Source organism: Oryctolagus cuniculus, chromosome 4 (assembly GCF_964237555.1).
Source record: "Oryctolagus cuniculus chromosome 4, mOryCun1.1, whole genome shotgun sequence".
Taxonomy (NCBI): Eukaryota; Metazoa; Chordata; class Mammalia; order Lagomorpha; family Leporidae; genus Oryctolagus; species Oryctolagus cuniculus.
The window spans coordinates 173,780,464-173,806,525 of NC_091435.1; the positions used below are offsets into that span (position 1 = coordinate 173,780,464).

The following is a 26,062-nucleotide window of genomic DNA, read 5'->3' on the forward strand; positions in this document are numbered from 1 at the left end:
CTATAGAGTTCTGTTGTGTTACTCTAGGGTTCCATTGTATCCCTGTGGAATCCTGTTGTGTCACTATGCCTCACTTTACCTGTCCACTCTAGCACTGATAGGCCTTGGGGTTTCTTTTCATGTTTGGCTATTGCGTGTTCAGCTCTGACCATTTGTGTGCACGCCTCCCGGTAGATGTATGTGTGCTATTGGGTGTATTCCTAGAAGTAGAATTACTGGGCCATGGGGTAGGTAGGTGTGCAGCTTTGTTAGAAACCACTGCATAGGCCAGCACTGCGGCTCACTAGGCTAATCCTTCGCCTTGCGGCGCCGGCACACCGGGTTCTAGTCCCGGTCGGGGCGCCGGATTCTGTCCCGGTTGCCCCTCTTCCAGGCCAGCTCTCTGCTGTGGCCCAGGAGTGCAGTGGAGGATGGCCCAGGTGCTTGGGCCCTGCACCCCATGGGAGACCAGGAGAAGCACCTGGCTCCTGGCTTCGGATCAGCGCGGTGCGCCAGCCACGGCAGCCATTGGAGGGTGAACCAACGGCAAAGGAAGACCTTTCTCTCTGTCTCTCTCTCTCACTGTCCACTCTGCCTGTCAAAAAAAAAAAAAAAAAAAAAAACCCAAAAAAAACCCAAAAAAAACACCACTGCATAGCTTTCCAAAGTGAGCTTGACAGTTTATACTCGCCCAGCAGTGAGTGAACGAGCCAGTTACTCTGCCTCCTTGTCGGTACTTGACGCTTTCAGCATTTTGGTTTAGCCTCTGGGGCCGTGCGGAGTGGTATCTCATTCGGTGACTGCTGTGTTTGAGGACCTTCTCAAGTGTTTGCTGGCCCTTTGGCTGTCTTCTTTCATGAAGTATCTGTGTAAGTCTTTTCCCATTACTTTGCTAGTTTGTGTTCTCCTTACTGACTTGCGAGGAGTTCCTTACAGATTCTGGGTAGGAACCTGTGGGTGGTTGGATGTGTTCCCAGCCACCTTTGGAGCTGGAAGATCTAACAGGCTCCCTGGAGGACCCCTCGCCTCCTCCCGACAAGCCTTCACTCGGCCCACCCGTGGCTGGGTGAAGATTTAACCGTCTGCCTCCTCTTTTCTGGTGCTGGGTTGTGACAGCCAATGCTTTCCTCTTGATGTGCAGGGTCCTCGTGGGTGCACCGAAGGCAGATTCCAAATACAGCACTTCAGTGAAGTCCCCGGGGGCTGTGTTTAAGTGCCGAATCCACACCAACCCTGACCGGAGATGCACCGAACTGGACATGGCTCGAGGTGGGTGCTCGTCACTGGCAAGGCAGAAGTGGGGTCTGCACCCTCACACTTCACTCTTTCCTCTCCGGGTAGCCCGATCATTCACCTGCTCGTCCGTCTGTCTGAGCATCCACCATGCATCCATCCACCCATGCATGCATCCATCCATCATGCATGCATCCCTCTCTCCTTCCCCCTCTCTCTCTCCAACACCAGTTAGGCAGCACTGGGATATACTTGTGAAAAAGGCAGAGAAGGAGCCTGTCATCCTAGGTCTTGAAACTCCGTGGGCCAGAGAGAGATTAAACCAGATGAGTGAGTGAGAGCAGGCCCGAGGGAAGTCAGGCCTTTGATCCAATCGAGATGGAGAGGCCCCTCTGGGGACCTTCCTCCGTGCCTGGAAAGACACACATCAGTTAGCTGGGCAGGCTCAGAGGTGCACCACAGAAGGCAGCGTAGCTGGGGCAGGGAGCAGGGGACGCGGAGCGGAGCAGGTTGGCGAGAAAGGCTGGGCTGACCAGGGTGAGGAGTTGGGGTTTTATTCTATGCATGTTGTGGGGGGGAGGTCATTAAAGTAGATTTCAGCTTTTATATCTTACGTAGGGAAAGATACGATCAGGCAAATGCTTTTAAAAGCTCACTTTGGTCTCATGGAAAATACCTCTTGAGTTGGATGAGTCAGCCTGGGTTCAAAGCCCATCTGGGACTTGTTGGGAATGTCCTGTGAAATCGAGACTGAGGTGCCCCCCACTCCCCACAGCGACAGCCCTGAGTGACAGCGTGAGCTGATGGAGGACTGCTTTGGCACACAGCAGGTTCCCAATATGCAGGGGCTGTTTTTGTTACCATTGTCACTTTGATTCCTTTCCAATCTAGATCTTCTAATGACTGGTTTTTAAAAAATATTAGTTATTTGAAAGGTAGAGTTACAGAGAGAGGGAGAGAGAGGGAGAGAGAGAGATCATACATCTGCTGGTTCACTCCCCAAATGGCCACAATGGCTGGAGCTGGGCTAGGCCAAATCTAGGAGTCTGGAACTCCACCTGGGTCTCCCACATGGGTGACAGGGGCTCAGACACGTGGGCCGTCTTCCGCTGCTTTCCCAGGTGCATTAGCAGGGATCTGGATTGGAAGCAACGTAGCCAGGAATCAAATTGGTGCCCGTATGGGATGCTGGCATCACAGGTGGTGGCTTTACCTGCTATAGCACAGGTCACAACACCAGGCCCTCAATGACTGTTTTTAAAACAAAGAGTCGCGTTGATTTCCCTTAGCAGAAAAAGACAGGTGTCTGTGGTGCCCTCCGGTGCCCCTCAGAGCCTGGCTGTGAGCCACACGTTCCCGGGACCTCACGGGTGGAGGCGCTGTCCACACCAACCCTGAGCCCTTCGCCAAGAACACGTGGCCGAGTGGAGCAGCGTAGGTGGTGCCGGAGCTGCTTCATGCCTCGTGGCCACACTGTGGGCCGCCCTCTGCAGAGCCGAGGTCCTTCCTCATCCCAGCCTGACTCTTCTCTTCTCCCCGCAGCAAGGAATCGGGGCGCGCCCTGTGGGAAGACGTGTCGGGAAGACCGGGACGATGAGTGGATGGGAGTGAGCCTGGCCCGGCAGCCCAAGGCCGACGGCCACGTGTTGGTAAGGCCTCAGGGGTGCCCTGGGCGGGTAGTGCGCTGAGAACCAGAGACTTTGACCTGCTGGGGACACGGGGTGGCAGGGCGCGGACATGGCCTGGAGGTTGCATGCTTGCACCGCTGCGTAACAGATGGCTTGTTTTTTCTTCTCTTTTCTGTCAAATGTCAGTGCCTTCCCAGGGCTCTCAGTGTGGCTGCTGAAAGATGACAAATAAAATGTACCTCGTAAATCTCATTCATTACCCGCATGGTTTTGGTGTCTTTTTTATGTCAGGGAATAATTTATGTGAAGTACGAGTCTGAGGATGACAGTGTGGGTCTCACAGCTGTGCACACCTGTGTAACGCAGCCCAGAGAAGCAGTGTTTCCCACATCCCCAGGAGTTCCTTCCCCCTCTCCAGGAGATCCCTGCCGTGGCTGGTTTCCAACACAGTTTGCACTTTCTCTGCACGTTTGTATAAATGTAACCCTACAGTGTGTGTGCTCGTCCGTCTTCTTTCACTCTGAATATTTTTGAGATTAGTCCATAGTTCGTTCCCATGCATTCCTACACAATAAGATGCTGAATGAAATGCATGTTGTTACTCTATTTTGTTGGAGAGGGAGAGAGGACCCCCATTCAGTGGTTCACTCCTCGCATGCCTAGCTTGGGCCAGTCTGAAGCCAGGAGCTGGGAACTCCATGTGGGTCCCCCACGGGGGTGGCAGGGACCCCATTAGTTGAGCCATGGCTGGCTGCCTCCCAGGGTCTGTGTTTGCAGGAAGCTGGAGTCGGTGGTGGAGCCAGGGGCTGAACGTAGGTGCTCTTCAGTGAGCCCCGGTATCCTAATTCCTACGCGAAATGCTTGTTCTCAACACGTTACTGCTAGCCAGTCATCTGTTTGGCTTCTGGAGCGCACGTGCCGTGTTCTGCCCCATGGCTGCCCTGACGGAGAGACCAGGAGCGAGAAGGGAAAGCAGGTGCATCTAAATTAAAGTGAGAACGCGGCTTTTCAGCCTCACCAGCCATGTTCCGAGCGCTCAGGAACCCGGATGGCACTAGCCGCGGTGTGGCAAGTACAGCGAGGACAGTGCCATCCTCCTAGAAGGTTCTGTCGGCCTCGGGCGACAGGGAAGGCCTTCCGCACGGCTGCGGCCGAGGGTTTGGCTGTGTTGCTCTAACTGAAGTCGTTTCTGTTTGCAGCCCGGTACGAAGGTGGTTGAGAGGCCTCGCTGTGGCCTCGCTGTGGGGCCGCTAGCTGTCCTGGGTCACAGCTCCCAGCAGCCCCTGCTGTGACTCCCTCGCGCCTCTGCTTCCCTGGGAGGCTGGAGGGAGGTTTTGTGACAGGGCCGCGAGACCAAGACAGGAGGCCAGGTCTGGCCGCTCCTTCTGTGAAGCTGAGCGGTTGGTTTTCCTGGGCTCCTTCCCGGGGGAGACAGGGCCGTGGAGCCCAGGGAGCGAGGCCCCCTGGTCGGGCCGCTCAGGAGAGGGTGGGAGGGAGCAGCTGGATGCCGTCACCAGCCTCCCGCGGCCTCCCCACTGGAGACGGTCGCAGGTCCCGAGGCGGCTTCCCTCCACGCCGCTCTCGGCCTTGACTTCCAGTCCTTTCGCCGCCGGCTCTGCAGGCCCTGGCCCCTCTCCAAGCCGCCGCATTCCTCCAGCCCTGGTGGCCTGACCCCAGCTGGATGGCCTGGCCCTGGAGGGGCCAGAACTGTCGTCTGTCATTCTGGGGAAAGAAGAAGGGCTGACCCTGGTCTTAATCAAAGGGAGGCCTGCAGTTCTGACCCGAGCACGCGGGGTGGGCCGGCGGCCTGGTGGCTGGAGGACACGAGAGGCTGTTACGGGCATTGAGCCTGCAGCCTGTTTGGGCCTCTGCAAACATTTCCTGGCCCCCTGGGAGGGTAACCCCGCGGCGCCTGAGGACTTGCTTCCCGGGGGTGAGATGGAGTCTTGCCTTCCCACACATCCCTCCCAAGGAGGGGTCGTCTGGGCTCGTGGACAGCAGTGAGGACCTGGGGAAGAGTTAGCCAACGGAACCAAGAAGGGAGCGCTGGAGCACTTGTGGGTCCTGGTGCCGGGGCACTCGTGGGTCCTGGTGCTGGGGCACTCGTGGGTCCTGATGCCAGAGCACTCATGGGTTCTGGTGCCGGGGCACTCGTGGGTCCTGATGCCAGAGCACTCGTGGGTCCTGGTGCCTGGGCACTCGTGGGTCTGGTGCCGGGGCACTCGTGGGTCCTGATGCCAGAGCACTCGTGGGTCCTGGTGCTGGGGCACTCGTGGGTCCTGGTGCCTGGGCACTCGTGGGTCTGGTGCTGGGGCACTCGTGGGTCCTGGTGCCGGGGCACTCATGGGTCCTGATGCCGGGGCACTCGTGGGTCTGGTGCCAGAGCACTCGTGGGTCTGGTGCCGGGGCACTCATGGGTTCTGGTGCCGGGGCACTCGTGGGTCCTGATGCCGGAGCACTCGTGGGTCCTGGTGCCGGAACCGTTCCGTCTCAGCGAATGCACTTGTGTTTGACCCTAGCATTGCGTCAGGCACCCCCTAAGCCACTCCTTGTGGGTGCTGGAGAAAAGTCGAGGCATCCCACAGCATCCACTTTCCTGGGGCCTTTTCTGTTCCCCGGTTTGTGGTCAACACGTAGACCATAAAGCTAGCCATCTGCACCGGTGTGAAGTGGACAGACAGCAGCACTCACCGTGTGCACGTGGCTGTGCCAAAGTCTCTGGAACTTTTTCATGAAATGCATGGAGACGCCTCCCTCGCCTACCCCCCCAGGTCGCTGGCAACCCGGTCCCACCTGCTGAGAGCTGGCTGGTTTAGATAGTGCGTGAGTGGACTTGCAGAGCAGTTTTCCTTTGGGGACTGCATTGTTCCGCTAGCTAAGGCCCTCCAGTTCTAGCCATGTAGACGCACACGACAGGGTCCTCTTCTCTTTGAGGCTGGAACGTGTTTCGGGGTGTGCTCCACCTTTGTTCATCCGCTTTGTTCTGCCTTTGTTCTGCCTTTGTTCATCCGCTGCTGGGCACTTCGGTTGCTCCTGTCTCCTGGCTGTTAGAACATTGCTGTGCTAAGGAGCTGCCTGGCCCAGCCCCGTCGTTGTGGCCATCTAGGGAGTGAACCAGCAGATGGAAGACCTCTCTCTGTCTCTGTCTCTCCCTCTCTCTGTAACTCTGCCTTTCAAGGAAATAAATAATTTTTTAAACAAGAATGACGCTGTGCTAAACAGGCATGCGTAAATGTCTCTTCACGAGTCTATTTTCACTTCTGTTGGGTGTATGCCTAGAAGTCAGATTACTGGGTCACATGCCATTCTATTTTTATTTTTTAAAAAAAGATTTATTTATTTATTTTAAAGGCAGAGAGGAACACAGAGAGAGAGAGAGAGAGAGAGAGCGAGAGAAAAAGAGCGAGCTTCCATTCACTTGTTCACTTCCCAGATGGCTGCATAGGTTGGGGCTGGGCAAGGCCAAAGCCAGGAGCCAGAAGCTACATCTGGGTCTCCCACATGGGTGCAGGGGCCCAAGGACTTGGGCCATCTTCCACTGCTTTGCCAGGCCACAGCAGGAGCTGGATGGGAAGTGGAGCAGCCGGGACTAGAACTGGTGCCCACATGGGATGCCGGGTTTGGAGGTGGTGGCTTTACCTTCTATGTCACAACACTGGCCTCTATTTTTGATCTCTAAAATATTCTTCTTGGCTGTTTCAATATCTTCTTTGAAATGCCTCGCCAAGTCCTTTGCTCATGTATTCATTGGCTTTTGCTGTGGTTGCTGTTGAGTTACCCTCCTGATGTTTTGCGTAAGTGCCGTCTTGCTGGGAAGACCTGTCAAGTCCCTTGTCCCTGCAAGCCTGGGCCGTCCTCACGGCCCCTCCGTGAAGCTGTATGAGCTGTTGAGAGCAAGCCTGGCAGCTTTGTCACTGGAAGCTCAGTGTGATAGGCTGTGTATGATTTATTTTGTGCGTCTGTGTTCCTTTTAAAGAGACAGGGAGACGCACACACACACACACACACACACACAGTAAACAGACAGAACTCCGTCTGTTGCTTCTCTCCATAAATGCTTGCGCTGGCCAGGAATTCAAGCCAGGTCTCCCACGTGGGTGACAGGCGCTCAGCTGCTTGAGCCATCACTCCTGCCTCCAGGGTGTGCATTAGCAGGAAGCTGGGACCAGGAGCCGGAGCTGGGGACTGAACCGGAGCTCTGGTGTGGGACGTGGTGTCTTCACCACGAAGCCAGCACCTGCCCCTGCGTCCTTCTCTATGGAGTTCACGCGGAGACCAGACCGCTCCGCTCTCGGTGCCTGGAGGAGGCGGCTCTAAGGAATCAACATGAAAACAATTAGAGACCCAGCGAGTAGCCGCGTGCCGACTGAGATCCAAGCGGAGGATGGGAGAGCCAGGCAGCGCGCCGTAAATGCGCCCGCAGAATGACAGGTGATGACAAGGGACAGTGAGCGCCCACCAAGCCCCGGTTCACATTCTGGGAGCCTGGCCTCCTCCTGTTGTTTCTTCAATGGCCGAGTTCTAGCTGCAGAAGCCTTAGATGAAAGTATTTATTTTCAGATCAAAAGTAGGAGCGAGCTATGTTGTGCAGACTCGTCCTGAGCCCTGAGCCTGTCCCCGGGCGTGCAGGCGTGGGGACCGTACCCCTGCAGACAGCAGTGCTGGGTCCCAGGCTCGGGCGTGCAGGCGTGGGGACCATACCCCTGCAGACAGCAGTGCTGGGTCCCAGGCTCGGGCGTGCAGGCGTGGGGACCGTACCCCTGCAGACAGCAGTGCTGGGTCCCAGGCTCGGGCGTGCAGGTGTGAGGACCGCACCCCTGCAGATAGCAGTGCTGGGTCCCAGGCTCGGGTGTGCAGGCGTGAGGACCGCACCCCTGCAGACAGCAGTGCTGGGTCCCAGGCTCGGGCGTGCAGGGTGAGGACCGTACCCCTGCAGACAGCAGTGCTGGGTCCCAGGCTCGGGCGTGCAGGCGTGAGGACCGCACCCCTGCAGACAGCAGTGCTGGGTCCCAGGCTCGGGCGTGCAGGCGTGAGGACCGCACCCCTGCAGACAGCAGTGCTGGGTCCCAGGCTCGGGCGTGCAGGCGTGAGGACCGCACCCCTGCAGACAGCAGTGCTGGGTCCCAGGCTCGGGCGTGCAGGCGTGAGGACCGTACCCCTGCAGACAGCAGTGCTGGGTCCCAGGCTCGGGCGTGCAGGTGTGAGGACCGCACCCCTGCAGATAGCAGTGCTGGGTCCCAGGCTCGGGCGTGCAGGCGTGAGGACCGCACCCCTGCAGACAGCAGTGCTGGGTCCCAGGCTCGGGCGTGCAGGCGTGAGGACCGCACCCCTGCAGACAGCAGTGCTGGGTCCCAGGCTCGGGCGTGCAGGCGTGAGGACCGCACCCCTGCAGACAGCAGTGCTGGGTCCCAGGCTCGGGCGTGCAGGCGTGAGGACCGCACCCCTGCAGACAGCAGTGCTGGGTCCCAGGCTCGGGCGGGAAGGGAGATGGGGATGTGTTTTCTGCAAGTGGCTTCTGGTGCTGGTTTCAAAGTGAGGAACCGAGGGAGAACTTGAAAGCTGTGGCAGGGAGTGCAGAGTGTCAGTGAGAGGCCTTGTCTGGACCCTGGCTCAGCACCTGCCCTGCCTGGCTCCGTGGGTGGTGCCTGCAGGTTTTCCCCAGGGAGCAGGTGATAGTGTGTGCATGTCCCAGGCCGGCCTCTCCCCTCCTCAAATCTGCGGGGTGCAGGTGACATTTCCAGAAGAAACATGAAAAATCACTTCTCCCCAACCCCCCACACCGCCAGCCTAGACCCTGGCCGCTTCCCTCTGAGCTGGGGGGGCAGTTCACGTGCCTCTTCGTGGCTCACGCGCCAGGCGTGTCTGTTCCCCGGTGATGTCTGGGTGGAAGCTGTGGCCTCCGGCTCTATCTCTTGGCTACTTCCTTTCTAAATATCAGGGCTGCCCCATCTCTTCGCGGCCTCCCGTCCGTCCAGAGCTTGCAAAGCCACGGCGTCCATTTTTGCCTTCTGCTGGTTCCTGGTTGAGTGGGTGTGAGTGCCTGTGGAGCTGCAGCAGCCGTGCAGGAATGCGCGCCCATCCTGAGCGTGGGCCCGTGGTCGCCGCTGTGTGCACGTCTGCAGAACCACGCTCCCAGCCCCCCACGCCGCTTCCTGCTGCCGCCCCGGCCACTGCGCCTTGTCTGGGCGGGCTTCTCTGGGCTGGGCTTCATCACAGCCTCTCGGATCCTCCTAGTCCCTACCATGCACGGCTCTCAGCGGCCCGGGCCTGGCCCTGGCTGTGCACCGGGGTCTGGAAGCACTGTAGGGCCGTTGGCAGTCTGCAGTGGTGCATGCCTGCGTGGGAGGGCGTGGCGGGAGCGCCCGGAGAGCCCCGTGCCCGCCCCCCAGGCCAGACATTGCTGTTTCCATGCAACAAAAATGATTTTTGAGTCAGTTGCTCATTTTCTTCCTCTTTTTATTATTCTGAGAGGAGAAGCAAAACATATATGGTGAAATACGTCAGACTGTAGGATTTGGGGTGGTGCGAGGCCTTCCCTCCCCTGTCTTGGGATTATTTGGAGCGAGACTGAGTGAATCTTTCTGTTTCTGACGGTTGGTCTCCTTGCTCTGTCGGTCGTCCCCACTCTGACCCTTTCTCCCTCACTGCAGAAGGCGTGTGGAGAGACTGATGGAGGTGGTCATGCTTTGGAGACTGGCCCTGGGAGGTTTTTTTTAATTGACGCATGTGCGTGTACAGGTAATGGCAATGTGGGCTAACCCCGGAGCCTGCTTTGTGTACTGTGTGTGCACTGACGCTCCTTGCTTTCCTGCGTGGGTCTTACCTCTCGCACTGTGACCTCTGCTCTCCCAGCGTGGAGTGGAGTGTGAAAGGTGGTATCTGGCTCTTCTTGGACTCCTCCGAGGTCTCTTTTTAAGTGTGTGGCCCTTCAAATAAATGAGGGAGCAGTGAAGTGGACATCAAAGGCAGGAAGTCCTTCTCCTAAGTGTCACCAAGCAGCTGGCCGTCGGTAGCACCAGGAGACACACAGCTGCCTGCTTGTACAGTCCCTGCCACCCAGGGTTAGGCTCAGCCATGGCGGGCCCCCAAATCCTCGGTCTTTGACAAACGCACCGACTCGGACATCCCTAATTCACTGTGCATTGCTGGTAACGAGCGGCTCGATTTGCACGCCATCAGGATTGAGTCAGAAATAAAAGACGAGGAGTCAGCGACAGCCCTGCAGATCTGTAGCGTCCACGTCTGCGGGTTCAGCGAGCTGTAGGCTGAGAATATCTGCAGGAAGCAAAGTTACATCTGCACTGACCATAGAGGGGCTCTTGTTACCGTGGGTCTCCCCACGATGCAGGACGGCACACGTCACGTCCTGCCGGTGTCCTGAGTCACGTGGCGATGATTTGGCATGCCAGCTGGGCCTGGTAGGTTACTAGCATATGCTCTGCCAGTCCTATAAGGGACTTGAGCATCCACTGGCCCGGGGTCAGGGGCGCTGGGGTGACCCTCTGCTCGTGGTGCCCTGTGTCACTTCCGTCCATTGAGGAACGTGCTGTTAGCACAGAAGCACCGGGTGGGGAGGGAGGAAGCTCCCGTGCAGTGGGAGGAGGGACACCAGGTGCTGCTTTGTGCTGGGCAGTGCCGGGGGCAGAGCAGAGCGTGGACAAGCCCAGGTTCCAGAGTCGCCTCTGGCCCTGTCAGGCCCTGGCGGCTGTCGTCTTGAAGGCTGAAGAGCAGGGACCTTTGCAGGCAGTGCTCTCCCTCCTCGTGGGTGACCTCAGGGTGGCCGGGCCCCAAGTGCCGCCCCGCTCGCTCCTGACCTTGACCTTGGGCATCCCATGGGACCCCAGAGCGGTTACTGCCGAGGTCCTGGGGTCTGTGGGGAGGGCTCTGCGGACTGTAACAGCTCCCAGGCCTGCCCCAGCCACGGGTGTGGATGGCTTCTCGCGCAGGAATTAGGAGTTTTAAGACGGAAAGAGCTTTCGCGTGAGACGAGGTAGACGCAGAGGCTGGGGATCCCAGCCCGGCTGGCAGCGCCGGCTCGCCCTGCAGCTTAGGCAAAGCTGTCTCAGCGGCTCGGAGACCCTCCAGAACAGCTCCTCTTCCCGTCTCCCGGGTCGCACGGGAGTGAGAGAGGGGCTAAGCACGGCGAAGGCCACGGCCTGTACAGACAGTGCGTTTGGGGGGTCAAAGCAAGGTGCTGCAAGTTCTGACCCCGTTAACGGAGAATGCAGGTGCCGGCCAGTGCCCAGGGGAGCAGCTGCAGGGGTGAGCAGGGGCGGCCGGGGGAGGCGGTGGCCGCTGTGACTGATGGACGTGTGCAGACGCGAGCAGGACCGGGGCGGCTGTCGCAGGTGTCCTGTGGGACAGAAGGGTGGGCAGGGCTCTGTCCCACCTGCTGAGCCCTGGCCCAGGTCTGCTGATGAGGACTGTGTGCCTGGCAGTGCCCCTCAAGTATGGCGGAGAGGCTGCTTCTGGGAGCTGGCCAAGGTCTGCCCGTCCCTGACGCGAGCCAGGCTCTTGTCCACCCCAAGGCCCTCTCACGTCCTCCTCAGGGCCCCTCTTTGTCCAGCCTGGGGGCGACTTTGGGCGATAAGGAAATGCTGTGGGTCTGGCTAGTGGCTTAGGGACCTCAGTGTGTGCATTTGTCACAGCTTATTAAAGGGTACACCTGAGATTTGTGCATTTTGCCATCTATCAGTTTACTACAAAAAGGAAAAAAGGAACTGTCAGGGGCTGGCCTTGTGGCACAGCAGGTTAAGCTGCTGCCTGCACACCAGCACTCCCTGTCGGAGCGCCAGTTTGAGTCCTGGCTGCTCTACTTCCGATCCAGCTCCCCGCCAATGCACCTGGGAAGGGAGCAGAAGACCTGAGTATTGGGTTCGTGCCACCGACGTAGGAGACCTGCGTGGAGCTCCCGGCTCTTGAGTGTGGTCTGGCCCAGCCCCAGCTGTTGCGGCCATTTGGGGAGTGAACCAGCAGGCTGAATGATCTCTCTCTCTGTCTTCTCTCTCTGTCACTCTGCTTTTCAAAATAAATCAATCTTAAAAAAGAGCTGTCAGCAGGCCAGCGCAGGCCTCTGCAGGCGGGAGCAGGTCAGGATCAGCCACACGTCCCCCGGGCTCTGGCCTGCTGGTTCCCGGGGTCCTTAGCGGAGTCAGCCACTGCTGGTCCCTGGCCCGGGGCTGCAGCATCTCACCCTGCTCGATCCCACTCCCACCTGCTCACGGCGTGTCTCGCCACACTGTGGGTCAGACCTGGGAAGACTCGCCCTGCAGACAGTCATTCCCGTGGCCTGCAAGGCCCCTGCCCCCCAGCACAGTCGCTCGAGACCGGCTCCTTTCTCTTGAACGTCCACACCTTTCTCACTGCACATCCTCTGCTCCCGACGCTCCTCCCCACGGGCTTGGGCGGTTAGTGCGTCCTCCGGGCGGGAGCCCCTCCTGGGTTCTCTGTTCCCACTGACGGAGCTGCTTGTTGTTCCTGGGCTGCCTCGTGTTCATCGAGATCTTTGATGCCCAGAGCGGGGCCTGCTGGGGAGGTGTGCTGGCCACCTGGCCCCTGCACTGCTCTGGCCTCCTGCAGAGCCGCCTGGCACTGGGCTCTTGGGGCTGACCTTCCCGCTCTCCACTCCTTTAGGCCTGCGCCCACCGCTGGAAGAACATCTACTACGAAACAGACCACATCCTGCCCCACGGCTTCTGCTATATCATCCCGTCCAACCTGCAGGCCAAAGGCAGGACGCTGATCCCGTGCTACGAAGGTGAGTGTGGGCTGATTCGCCTTCACCCCTACCCGCCTCACACCGTAAGCACCCCGCCCCTCTCCACCCCACCCCCTGCAGCCCCCACCCCCATTCCCAAGAGAGGGCAGCACTGTCCACACCCGGATGGCCTCCTGCTGCCCGAGGCCCCGTCCAGGTAAGAGCGGGTGCAAACATTAGCGCGGATCCAGGCGTTGCCCACGGAGCCCAGCGTCCTTATCAAGCCTTGCGAAGTCTTGGAGCGCAGTTCACCGAGCCTCACAGCTTCCAGGCGCCGCCAGGTGCGCCGTGATTCTGGGACGCGGACTCCTCTTGGCAGCCTCATTTCCTTCCCTGAGAACTCGGGTGGGCCCGGTGTCCCTGCGCTCCAGGCGGCTCCCTCCCCGCGGGCAGGGCTGTCCCCGCCCCTGCCCCCGCCCCAGTCGGTTTGGACAGAATGTCCGCTGTCCCAGGTCCACGATGCCTCTGCCCATCTCCCCAGAGAGGCTCTGAGCAATGCTGTCTGCACACGAAGCGGGGGCTCTGTGCCGTGACCCTCGGAGGAAGCAGCAGGGCCCCCACAGGAGGCACCAGCCTTTTCCTGGGTTTGTTTGCTTCTCCTCTGTGTGTGTCTGCGTTTGATCAGCCCTGGCTGGGCTGTGTGGGGAAATCCAGCTCTGAGCCTCTTTGTCTCTGTGGTTGTCCCAGTGCGAAGCAAACCGCCCTGGTTCCACAAACAGTGCGAGGGAGCATGGGTATGGCGTTTGGTGCAAATCCACACGTAGTTCTGTCATGATGCACACGTCCACGGGGTCTTTGAAGACTCTGCACACACTCAGGAGGGAGGGAGGGACACAGGCGGCGTGTCCAGGTTCGTGTTCTGCCCATCTGACTTTGCCCCTTTCCCCAGAGGTCAGCACAGGGCAGCTGACCGGGCTGGGGCAAATGAGAGAATCAGTGGGCAGTGGTGGCCGTAGGTTGGCCGTGATCACTGACCCCAAACCTGCCATCCAGTAGCCACAGGGTGGCCAGGCTCACTGACCCCAGACGGGGCTGCAGCAGGAGCAGCCGCGTAGTTTCCAGACGTGTGGAGATGGGGAGGTGAGAGAGGGTCGGTAGGGCTCTTGGCAAGGCTGTGCTGTCGGAGGTGAGAGAGGGTTGGTAGGGCTCTTGGCAAGGCTGTGCTGTCGGAGGGCTCCCACTGTGGGTGGCTGGGCGCAGTCCCCGCGGGCCCTGGCGGGGGGTAGCAGGGAGCACCCCTCCTGAGTTCTGCTGCCCCAGGCGCCTGGGCTGGGGCCCTCTGCAGCCGACTGCACAACCTATTCTGCTTTGAGTGTGGGCTGGGGAGCCTTAGGGCACAGAGCAGGTGGGGGAGGGGTTGTGCTCCAAAGGCGGGCTGGGCGGGGGGCATTTGTGTGGGTTCCTCCCTGAGGCCGGAGCCGCCCGGGGGCAGGGGGTGGCGGCTGGGTGCCTCACGCACAAGACTGCTTTGTTTAGCTCACAGTTTGGGAGGTGTGCTTGGCGCTGGCTGCAGTCACACTGTGGCAGCGGTGTCATGACGGGAGCGCGTGCGAGGAGGAGGGGCTGCGTGACTGTCACAAGGCAGAGCTGGGCAGGGGCCAGGCTGGCTCTTCACAGAGCCGTCTGCTGTTTGGAACCGATTTCACCCCAGGAGACCGGACCAGGTCTGGTCACCTTCCGCCAGGTGGAGCCTCTTGGAGCTTCTGCCACCCTGGGGACCAAGCTCCAGCAGGTGGATGCTGGGGGACGAACCACAGGCCACACCAAGCCGTGGTCCTCTCAGATGAGGCTGCTGAGTGTAGTTGTCACTCACTGAGTGGGCGGGCTTTCTCACACAGGTGTGGGGACCGACATGCAGGTGCCGATAGGGGGCGCTCGCCTGAGCGCCAACGCCTGCAGGGACCACCGCTTCCCTGTTTTGTGGCCCAAACCAAGCCTGCCTGGCTCTCGAGGCAGCTCCTGTGTTCCAGTCCTGTGGGGGAAGTCGGTGCGCACGTTGTGGGGAAGCCGGCAGAAGTCGGCTGGCCGCCTGTTTTGTTGAGGTCCGTGGCGGGGCTGGAGCCAGCCCCAGCCCGAGTTTTCCTCTCCTTCCGTTTCTCCTGTGCCTCACGATGGACAGGCAGCGTAGTGTGGAGGCTGGAACCCTGACTCTGAGCCCAGACTGCCAGGGTTCGAGTCCGACAGTGTGAACTCAGCTGCGTGGTCACTCGCTCCGCTGTGCCCAGCCTGCCTCCCGGGCCGTGGAGAGGACGGAGTGATGCACATCCGTTCTTCCCACAGATGTGGGCCGTGCTTGTCCCCCAGGGTTCACCTGCTAGAGGCTCGGTTCCCAGGGCGGTGGAAGACCCGAACTGAGTGGTGGGATGCAAGAGGCTCCAGCTGGCGGAAGGTGACCAGGTCTGGTCCGGTCTCCTGGGGTGAAATCCGTTCCAAACAGCAGGCTGCTGTGTGGAGAGCCAGTCAGGCGCATCTGATTTGTCACCAGGAGCTGAGTTCACCTCGTTTCATTAAGTGCAAGGGGACTTCAAAAAGTTCATGCAGGGGCCGGCGCTGTGGCAGAGCGGGTAAAACCACTGCCTGCGAAGCTGGCATCCCACACAGGCGCTGGTTCCAGCCCCACCTGCTCTACTTCTGATTCAGCTCCCTGCGAATAGCCTGGGAAAGCAGCAGAAGATGGCCCGAGTGCCTGGGGCCCCTGCACCCACCGGGAAGACCTGGAAGAAGTTCTTTGCTCCTGGCTTTGGCCTGGTGCAGCTCTGGCTGTTGTGGCCATTTGGGGAGTAAACCAGTGGATGGAAGATCTCTCTCTCTAACTGTGTCTTTCCAATTAATTAATTAATTTTTAAAAAGTTCATGGAAAATGGAATTAAAAGATAAGTTTAGGGATGGGTGTCTGGCCTCGCGGTTCAGACGCTCATGTCCTGTATCAGAGCTCCTGGGTCGGTTTATTTCCTGGTTCCTGGGAAACAGCATTGACGGCTCAGGTAATCGGGTTCCTGCCACCCATGTGGGAGCCAGGATTGAGTTCTTGGCTCCTGGTGTCTCCTTGACCCAACCCTGGCTGCTGTGGACATCTGGGGAGTGAACCATCGGATGGCAGCAGGAGCCAGGAACTCAGTTCAGGTCTTCCCCAAGGTGGCAGGAACCCAAGTACCTGCGCCGTCTCCACTGCTTCCCAGGATGTGCTGGCGTGGAGCTGGACTCTGGTGAGGGACGTGGGGCCTCGAGTGGCGGCCTCAGACCCCTTATATGCGTGGATTTCAAAACTCTTCTGCATCACAGTAGCTTATTCTTTATTCCATTTTTCATGAGTTTTTGAAGTCCCTGGTGTCTCCAGGCACCAGGTAGGTATCACCGTGGTGACAGCTGCCAAGAAGTTCCCCACCCACGGGGCAGGAAGAGAGGGAGCAGGAAGTTTGAAGAGGGGGAGGGGTGCCTGTGCTCTGGGGGCCTCCTCCCCGGGGACCCTGCTGCACCCAAAAGCAAGGTGGCCCTAAGAAGGGCTGTTTCCTCTTAGGGTTGCAGTGAGAACAGAGACCCACACGGCGTGCGCGGTCTGCAGAGGCCGTGGAAGAGGGGCGGCGAGTGTGCCGTGCACAGGGCGGACGGGGAGGGGGCTGGGCTGGCTCTGTGATCGCGCCCTGGCTCTTCTCTGGGTGAGCAGTCCGAGAGCAGTCTCTGGGCCCTGAGCCCGGGAGTGCGAAGGCTGGGGCAGTGAGGGGCCCACGAGTCCTCCTGGCATTGCGACAGAGGGACCTCCGAGTGCGGGGTGACTTGGGAGCAGCTCCAGACAAGGCGCAGATAAAGAACCGTGCGAGCGAGTGATGCTCTCCTCATCCTCAGACCTAACCCTCAGAGCCCAGCTCACCTCCGATGGAGCCCATGTGCCCGCCTCCTCCCTTGGTGACCTCGGAAGCTCCGGAAGGTCCCAGGGCCCTCATCTGTCACGGGGGAGATTAACCCCCATGTAAGAGGTGTCAGGTGCACAGAGAGTGTTGACACAGGACCCAGCTCCGAGTGTGTGCTCAACGCCTGGGAATTTTATTTACTTGATTTTTTTAAGATGGGTTGATTTGAAAGGCAGAGTTACACAGAGAGAACTTCCATGCGCTGGTTCATCCCCAAAATGGCCATAGTGGGTCCAAGCACTTGGGTCCTCTGCTGCTTTCCCAGGTGCATTAGCAGGGAGCAGGATTGGAAGTGGAGCAGCCGGGACTCGAACTAGCACCCTATGGGATGCCATGTCACAGGTGACAGTTTTACCCACTACAGCACAGCAGTGGCCCTGGGAATTTTATTTTTAAAAAATCTCGTATTTATTTGAAAGAGTGACAGAGAGGGGCAGAGACGGAGATTGACCACGTGCTGGTTCACTCCCCAAGTGGCTGCAATGGTTGGGGCTGAGCCAGGCTGAAGCCGGAGCCTGGATCTCTGTCTGGGTCTTCCAAGTGGGTGGCCTGGTGCTTGGGCCATCTTCTGCCTTCCCAAGTGCATTAGGGAGGCTGTGTTGGAGTAGCCTGGACTCGAACGTGGGTGTTACTACTGCAAGTGGTGGCTTAACCCTCTGGGTTACAGTGCCCGCCCGTCCCAAATGTGAATTTCCCAATTAGCTTCCTGGTAATAGCAGTCTTAAATAGTCACGTGATGTGTCCAGTACCTCCTGTTTCGGTATCAGATAATGGAGGGTAGAGAGTTGGGTCTTACTGAGATGATTGTAAGAGCTGTTGAGGTTATAGTTTCTGGACTGTCCTCGAAGGTCGTATTTGCTGTTTGTCCGCTTGGGAAGTTCTCTTTCCCTGCCTTTGACCGTGATTGGAAGTTTAAGTCATGCCACATTTAAGCGTTCTCAAGCTTGAGATGGTCAAGGCGTGACTTTATCAGATTTTACTTCACTTTAAAACTGCTGCGTCGGTTCCAAAGATTTCTGTACCACTTCTGTTTTTATTTATTACCGAGGGATGGCTGGCCTTTTGTTCCTCTTGCGTTTTGCATGTGCTGTGTTCCAGCAGGGCTCAGTTCTGGGGAAGGAGACAGTCACTCGTGCAATAGTGAAGGTATTCTGGCTCCGCAGGGGATACACATCAGCCGGGGTTCACTTACAAATGAGAAGCACTGCAGGTTCCGTGGTGTGTGTGTCTGTGTTGGAGAGAACCCTGAAAGGCCGAGGTGTGCCGTTTGAGGGCTCAACAAGCCCCATAACTTTTTGTTAAGCAGGGGCCTCTGCATTCGCACAGGGCTTCCTGGTTTCCTAAGAGCCCTCGGAAGCATCACCTCGCTGAAGTACATGCCGCCAATTACCGGGAGGGTGCAGCTCCGTGTTACGGCCGGTTGAGGAGGCTGGAGGCCCTGGCGGGGAGAGGTAGGGTGGCCCAAGGGGCAGCCATTGGTGAAGGAGGAGGCCCCAGGCCGCAGAGGGTGACTCTCCTGGGCGCCAGGAGGCCCATGGAGCTTTGCTTTTGGAGCCAAGAATTTTCATCTTGGGCAAAATTACATTCTGTGTTCCAAGTGTGTTTCCAAGCACGGTGTGGAATGGCTGAGGGCTGATACTGCCTCGCGTTCCAGTTGGTTCCTTACACACCTGCTTCTGGAGGCACGTAGCTGAGAGACGCGTGTCTTGGGTTTTGTGTCTCTGTGAGAAGCTGACAGATTCAGGGTCACCTGACATAGGCTCCTAGCAGGTGCCGAGTGCTGTGCTAGGTACTTCCCATCTGAGACCTGGCTGAGCAGTCGCATCGTGTCGGGGTAAGCGTCCTTGTCCCTCGAGTAGGAATGAGAAAACCGAGGGTGGGGGAGGGGCAGGGGAGGGGTGCTGGCCCTCGGGTGCAGAGCTGGTTTCTTGGTGGCTGCCTGTTCAGGTAGGGTGTTGGTGATGGCGGGGTGCCGTGGCCCATGACAGACAAGATGCTCTATTAGTTTAATGTTCTAGACTTTGGAAGCCAGCGTAAGGCTTTGCGATTTTGCATACAGGTTCTCGCTGGTCCCCGGGCAGGCCTGGCCCCTAGTCTGGCAGACCGCTGCCGAGGGGCTGAGCTGTGCGCGTCCTGGGCCTGCCCGGCCCCACTCCAGATGTGTGGTTTTAATGTGGGGACAGCAGGTGACTGTCCGGCGTTCAGTGCCTGTGTTACCACAGCCTGGAATTCCGCTTGGTTCCGACCTGGAGGTTCCGCTGCAGCGTGAGTGTGCCGTGTGCCGCGGCAGGACGTGTAGATCACGTGTAGAGCAGCTGTCAGGTGTTGGGCACTGCCTGCCTGGGGGTGGCCTCTTGCTCCTTCTGAAGTGGGTGGTGAGATTGTGGGTGCAAGGAGTTATTTAAAAATTATAAAACCGTTTTTCAAAATAAAAAATTTGCTTTGCTTGGAAGGCAGAGTGATGGGAGGGAGGGAGAGAGAGATATTGAGAGATCTTCCGTCCACCGGCTCACTCCCCCAGGGCTGGGGCTGGGCCAGGCCCACGCGTGGAGCCAGGAGCTGCAGCTGGGTGTCCCACGTGGGTGCAGCTCGGGCTCTGACGTGGGATGCTGGCGTTGCAAGTGGCAGCTTGACCTGCTGTGCCGTGGCGCTGGCCTCTTAAGGTAAACTTTTTACACTTGTGAAAGAGGCATAAGGTAAAGTTGACCCTGTTAGCAGTGTTCACGCGTGCAGTTCTGTGGCATGAAGTCCACTCGCCTTGTGCAACCTTCACTACTCCATCTCCAGAACTTTCCCCTGAACGGTTCTATTTCCCATCACCCCGGACCGGACCTCTGTACCCATTCAGCAATAACCCTCCCTCCCTGCCCCCACATCCCCTCCTGCCTTCCGCCTCTGTGGACTCAAGTGGAGCAGGGCAGAGGTGGGCGTGGCTCAGCGGCACTTAGCATCGGCCCTCGAGGGCATCCCGTAGCAGGTGTCGAAACTTCCTGCCTTTGAAGCCTGAGTGGTGTCCTCCTATGCAGGTGCTCCGTTTTGTTTGTGCGTTCTTCGGTGAAAAGCAGTTTTCGGAGGCTGGGAGGCTGGGAGGCTGCCACTGGGGACTGAGGAGAGCTCCAGGAAGCCGGTTGGGGTGGCCGAGGACACGGGGAGGCGGGAGCCCCGGCTGAGTGGTGGCTGAGGCACCTCGTGCTCCGTCCTCACCTGAGGAAGGAGTGGGTGGGTGGGGTTGTGACGCATTCCCCAAAGCTCTTTTCCCGCTTCTAAGACTCTTGTTCCTCGCTTCATTGAATGCTAAGTTTCTGGCTTTGTGCCCTTTGCTTTAAATATTTACGATAGCTTAATCAGGAATTATTTGGATAAAATAGTCTCCCTTCTCTCTAACCTAGCTCATTTGCTTTGTTTTCTGCTTATTATTTATTTATTTCCTGTACCCAAAAAGATGGGGAATGCGTCATGAATTTGCGTGGGGGCCATGCCAGTCTCCTCTGCACAGCTCCAGGTTCAGCGTCTGGGCTGCTGGGAGGTGAGTGTCGTCTCCTGCTCCGTGGGGGGGGGGGGGGTGTTTCAGTGTGCGCCCCCCCGCCCCCGCACGCTCTGCACTAGAGTCTGTCTGCCCCAGCGCACTGTCCTCGGAACAGTTGTGGTTCGGATTTGCTGCTCCTTGGTGAAATTTAGAAATGAAGGAAGGCCGGGAAGCTGTTCCCCTAATTTATTTAAGAGCTAAGCCCGGTACTTAGGGAACGATTATTTTATAATCAGTTAAAAAGGCCAGGCTTGAGCGGTGGAACTTTCTCGGGTGGGTAACGGGGTGAGACCATCAGGAAGGACGCGTGCCGTGGGAGAACCTCCATCTCTGTGCCGTGGTTCTAGCCCAGTGTTTCAGGAGAGGGCCGAGGAGGGGGCCCCGCCCCACCGTGGCCGCCTTGAGTGAATTAAAACACAGTAGTGCGGGCCCACGCATGGCGTTGCAGACGCAACATTTGGAAACCAATTCCTCTCTGAGTTGCCTTCCGTTTATAGACAGTGTTCAATAACACCAGTGAGCACACCGAGGAAGATGCTAGCATTTTTAGAATGGAGGAGCTGTCTGACTTGGCGACCTGGAGTGTGTGACGCAGGCCTGGTCGTGCAGGGCCACCCAAGGCGGAGGCAGCTGTCCCAGCTGTGCCCCGTTGCTCCGCGCCGTGTCTGGGTCCTCTCGCTCAGCCCCATCCTGCGCTTCCCGGATCTTGTCCGTAGATCTTGTCCGCACGGCGTCAGGCGTGGCGCCGTGGCTGGGGCTGCTGTCCCCCTGCTTCCCTCGGGGGGAGAGCCCCGCGCAGGTGCTGCTCCTCCGTGTCTGGGGGCTGGTCTGTGCGTGGGAGGCCCACGTCCCAGTGGGTCAGCCGGTTCCAGCGCTGCATGTCTGACCCAGCTTCCTGCCAATGCACCCTGGGAGGCAGCAGGTGATGGATCAGCTACTCAGGTCCCTGCCACCCACAGGGAGACCCGGATGTAGTTCCTGACCACTGGCCTTCAACCTGGCCTGTCCCTGTCCATTGCAGCCATTTTGGGCAGTTAGCCAGTAGATGGAGGATTCTTTCCTAGCCCACCCTCCCCCCCCCCCCATCACTCTGCTTTCCAAAATCAATCTTAGGGACTGGTGTTGTGACATAGTGGGTTAAGCTGTTGCTTGCGACACTGGTCTCACATTTGGGCACTGGTTCACATCCTGGCTGCTCCACTTCCAATCCAGCTCCCTGCTGGTGTGCCTGAGAAAGCAGTAGAGGATGGCCCAAGTGCTTGGGCCTGCACCCATGTGGGAGAGCCAGATGGAGTTCCTGGCTCCTGGCTTTAGCCTGGCCCTGCTCCAGCTGTTGTGGTCATTTAGGGAGTGAACCAGCAGATGGAAGATCTCTCTCTCTCTCTCTCTCTCTCTCTCTCTGTCTTTCCTTCTCTCTTTGTAACTCCACCTTTCAAATAAGTCAATAAATCAAAACAAAAATCTGAAGACACCATCCGTGTGGGAACTGGGAAGTTCTCTGCCCTGATCCAAAGATGCTCAAGTCCCTCTGCCTCGGCAGAGTGTGTGCGCAGAACGGGGCACACCCTCTCGCACACGTCATGCATCTCTGGGTGACTTGTAATGTAGGACCCCAAAAGCGGTGTCCTTTTGTGATGACCCCAGAAACACAGACTCCAGACCAGACGATGCAAAAGGCAGGAGGCAATTTTATTTCATTTGCGCAAATGGGCCCTCTTCTTGCTGCCGCAAGCAGCGAGCAAGAGAGAGGAGCCCCGAGCAGCTATCTCACACAGCTTTTAAGGGGCAAAACCACAAAATTAACATACCATAGGGTGGCGTAAGTTTATTGGGCAACTACAAGGGGAGGAGGTCGTCGAGGAGGAGGAGAAACGGGGGCTACGTGCCCTACGTGTCTAAGCTTGGACAAGGGGAGGGGGTCCTTGAAGAGCAGAAAGGGGTGGCTACGTGCCCTACGTGTCTAAGCTTGGACAAGGGGAGGGGGTCCTTGAAGAGCAGACAGGGGTGGCTACGTGCCCTACGTGTCTAAGCTTGGACAAGGGGAGGGGGTCCTTGAAGAGCAGAAAGGGGTGGCCACGTGCCCTACGTGTCTAAGCTTGGACAAGGGGAGGGGGTCCTTGAAGAGCAGAAAGGGGTGGCCACGTGCCCTACGTGTCTAAGCTTGGATATGGGGAGGGGGTCCTTGAAGAGCAGAAAGGGGGGGCTACGTGCCCTACATGCCGCACGGGTTTTTTTTTTTTTTGGTTAAGCTTGAACAAGCACAGGGGAGGGGGCTTATCTACGAGGCAGGATGTTCTGTTGCCTGTATCTCTGGTTAGTAGCTGACTGCTTTCTCTGTGAACCGGTTTACTCCCCATTTCCCAAGGCCGTCTCTGGAACGGTTTGTCTCAGGAGCCCCATTTTTTTTTTTTTTATTAAGGCTACTTTTATGGTGGCTCACAGCCGCTTCTTTCAGTAACACTCAGAGCAGATGCCGTGTAGACAGTGTTCTGCTGTGCCGATCAGGGAGTCAGGATGAGGGAGGCCTGCGCCTGCCCGGCTATGGTGCAGCTTCTGCCCGAGTGTTTGCTCCGCAGCTGGTGGGCTCCTCACATGCGGAGCCGGCTGGTGTGTGTGTGTGTAGATGGCTGTGTGTGTGTGTAGATGGCTGTGTGTGTGTGTGTAGATGGCTGGTGTGTGTGTGTGTAGATGGCTGTGTGTGTGTGTAGATGGCTGTGTGTGTGTGTAGATGGCTGGTGTGTGTGTGTGTAGCTGACTGGTGTGTGTGTGTATAGATGGCTGTGTGTGTGTGTAGATGGCTGTGTGTGTGTGTAGATGGCTGTGTGTGTGTAGATGGCTGGTGTGTGTGTGTGTAGCTGACTGGTGTGTGTGTGTAGATGGCTGTGTGTGTGTGTAGATGGCTGGTGTGTGTGTGTAGATGGCTGTGTGTGTGTGTAGATGGCTAGGGGTGTGTGTAGCTGACTGGTGTGTGTGTGTAGATGGCTGTGTGTGTGTAGCTGGCTGGTGTATGTGTGTGTAGATGGCTTTCTCTGTGTGTGTAGATGGCTGGTGTGTGTGTAGATGGCTGGTGTGTGTGTGTAGATGGCTGTGTGTGTGTAGATGGCTCTGTGTGTGTGTAGATGGCTGGTGTGTGTGTGTAGCTGGCTGGTGTGTGTGTGTGTGTGTGTAGCTGGCTCTGTGTGTGTGTAGATGGCTGTGTGTGTGTGTAGCTGGCTGGTGTGTGTGTGTAGCTGGCTGTGTGTGTGTGTAGATGGCTAGGGGTGTGTGTGTAGATGGCTAGGGATGTGTGTGTGTGTAGGTGACTGGGGTGTGTGTGTGTGTGTGTGTGTACATGGTTGGGTGCGTGTGTGTGTACATGGCTGTTGTGTGTGCTTTTCGGGGAAGTAGGGCTCGTGTGTGGGCATTCAGAAGGTGGATTCGGGGGAAGCCTCAAGCTGCCCTGTTTATCTTTTTTTTTTTTTGAGGGGGGAAGGATGAAGTCAGATGAAAACAGGGATGGTGTCCCTAGCCCAGAGAACTGGCACTGCCAGGCGTGGAAGCAGTTGCAGGGCCTGTGGGGTGGCGCTCAGTGTCTCCTGGGAAAGGCTGGAGCTCAGGCCAGTCCTGGGTCACAGGGGAAGCCCAGGGGTCAGTTTACTGTTGGGTCACCTTCCTCACTTTGTAGAGTGCTTTTGCAGACCCTCTCCCACTCGCTCGGGGTCAGTGGGCATCCAGAGGCCAGTGCAGTATGTGTACTTGTGTGTATGTGTGTGTGTAGCTGGCTGGGTGTGTGTGTATGTAGATAGCTGGGGTATGTGTGTGTAGATGGCTGGGGTGTGTGTGTGTGTGTGTGTGTGTGTAGATGGCTGAGTGTGTGTGTGTGTGTGTAGATGGCTGGTGTGTGTGTGTGTTGATGGCTGTGTGTGTGTGTAGCTGGCTGGTGTGTGTGTACATGGCTGGGTGTGTGTACATGGCTGGGTGTGTGTGTACATGGCTGGGTGTGTGTGTGCATGGTTGGGTACGTGTGTGTGTACATGGCTGGGTGTGTGTGTGTGTGTGTTTAACAGGAAATGAGAGGCTGCCTGGGCTGAGCTGGGCTCTGGGCTGCTGGGGCTCGCGTGGTGTCCTGCAGCCCAGGCTGAGGCTGACCGGGACAGCGCTGCCTGTTTCTGGAGAGGCTGCTCCCTGCCCTGCCGTGCGGGGGGGTCTGGCTGTTGGCAGGAAAGCTCTGTGCTGAGGGCCGGCCTTGAACAGACACAGCGAGGTCGTGCAGACCCCCCGGGGTGGGCTGTCGCAAGGTCGGTGGACGGTCCTGCCAGGGGTGATCAAAGAGCTGCGGCCTGGTGTCCCTCGGAGCTCCTGGAGAAGCAGCCACCCTCGGGTGGACGGCCCTGCATGCCATCCTGCGGGTTCTGCCCACTGCCCTCGGCCTCCGGAGTCTACAGCCCAGAGCACGGCTCCTTTTCCTGCATGGCTGCGAGGGGGCTCATGGGAGAGGGGAGGGCGGGGCTGAAGTCCGCAGGGAGGCGGAGCTTCCGCGTGGGGCGCTCGGGACCTCATGGCAGAGGAACCTGCACGTGGGCCTGGGGCTGTGTGTGCAGCAGCGTGTCTGAGCGCAGCATCGGTGAGCATGGGCTGGTGCAGGGACCGGGGGTGAGTCAGCTCTCCTTGTGCTGAGTCAGCTCTGTGATGAGCTGGAGGAGGCAGAGGGGCAGCATTCACGTTTCCCCGGACCGAGGGGCTGGAAGGCTGAGACTGTGAAGCCCTGAGCGGGCGACTCCAGCTGAGCCTCCCTTGGGCAGCGAGCGTGGGCGCTGGGGTCGGAGGTGGAAGCAGCGGGACTCTGCCCCACTCCAAGGCGGTGGAACACGCCTGTCCTGCAGCTGGGAAGTGTGGGGTGGGGTACCACGCACGGCCCCACACTGCTCGTGTCCTGGCCTGAGAGCGCCCGAGAAGGCAGGTCAAGACCCCCGGTTTCAGGGAGGGAGGGCCAGGCCGTGTGGTGTGATCACTTCCATGTGTGTGCCAGTGTGGCACATCTCAGGGGGCGCAGGCCCAGCCTGGGGAGGGGTGGTCCCGAAACGGTGCCTCCTGCTGGCCGAGGCAGAGGGCGCTGGCTAGGGCTTCCCCTTGTAGACCCCCAGCTTGGCGGGCTCCCCACTGCCCAGAAGGCTGGGGCCACCACCGAGCCCTCCGTCCTGTTCCTGGCCTGGAGCTCACAGCACGGCTTGTGGAGGAGGTTGGGAAAACGCTCTGCAGGTCTGTGTCTGAGTGTTTTGGAGTCCCCATCACTAAGAGACCTCAAGACTGTTTGCTTTAGTATTTATTTAAGTTTTAAGTAGTAGGCTAAGCTTCCGCCTACAGCACCGGCATCCCATATGGGCGCCAGTTCATGTCCCAGCTGCCCCTCTTCTGATCCAGCTCTCTGCTGTGGCCCGGGATAGCAGTAGAAGATGGCCCAAGTGCTTGGGCCCTGCACCCGCAAGGGAGACCCAGTGGAAGCTCCTGGCCTCCGACTTCTGATCAGCTCAGCTCTGGCTGATGCCGTCGTTTGGGGAATGAACCAGCAGATGGAAGCTCTCTCTCTCTGCCTTCCCCTCTCTCTGTCTGTAACTCTGCCTCTCAAATAAATAAACTCTTAAAAAAGATGTATTTATTTATTCATTCTTTCAAAACACACAATGACACAGAGAGAGAGAGAGAGACAGATCTTTCCTCTGTTGATTGATGCACTCCCCAAACAGCCATAATAGCCACGTCTTGCCAGGCTAAAGCTGGGAGCCTGGAACTTCATCCCGGTCTCCTTTGTGGGTGCAGGGGCCCAAGTGCCTGGGCCATCTTCTGCTGCCTCCCACGCGCATTAGCAGGGAGCCGGGCGGAAGGCGGAGCAGCCAGGACTCAACCAGAGCTCAGATGCGGGATCCCAGCCTCGCAGGCAGCAGCTCGGCTCGCTGCACCACAGCTGCAGCCCCGAGACCGTTTGTTGTAGCGATGAGAGTCCCACAGAATTCCTGTCTGTGGCATGCATGGACGGGGCCAGCTTGGTCAGGTG

The 26,062-nt window shown here is 58.3% G+C and overlaps 1 protein-coding gene across 1 annotated transcript in view; it reads left to right on the forward strand.

Annotated features, from left to right (window-relative positions):
• ITGA9 (integrin subunit alpha 9) overlaps nt 1-26,062 on the forward strand; it is a 305,530-nt gene that overhangs the window by 20,214 nt on the left and 259,254 nt on the right. The window contains exons 2-4 of the mRNA XM_070073006.1: nt 1,121-1,248; nt 2,755-2,861; nt 12,474-12,597. Coding sequence (XP_069929107.1) covers nt 1,121-1,248; nt 2,755-2,861; nt 12,474-12,597 — 359 coding nt within the window. The remainder of the gene's footprint in view (nt 1-1,120; nt 1,249-2,754; nt 2,862-12,473; nt 12,598-26,062) is intronic.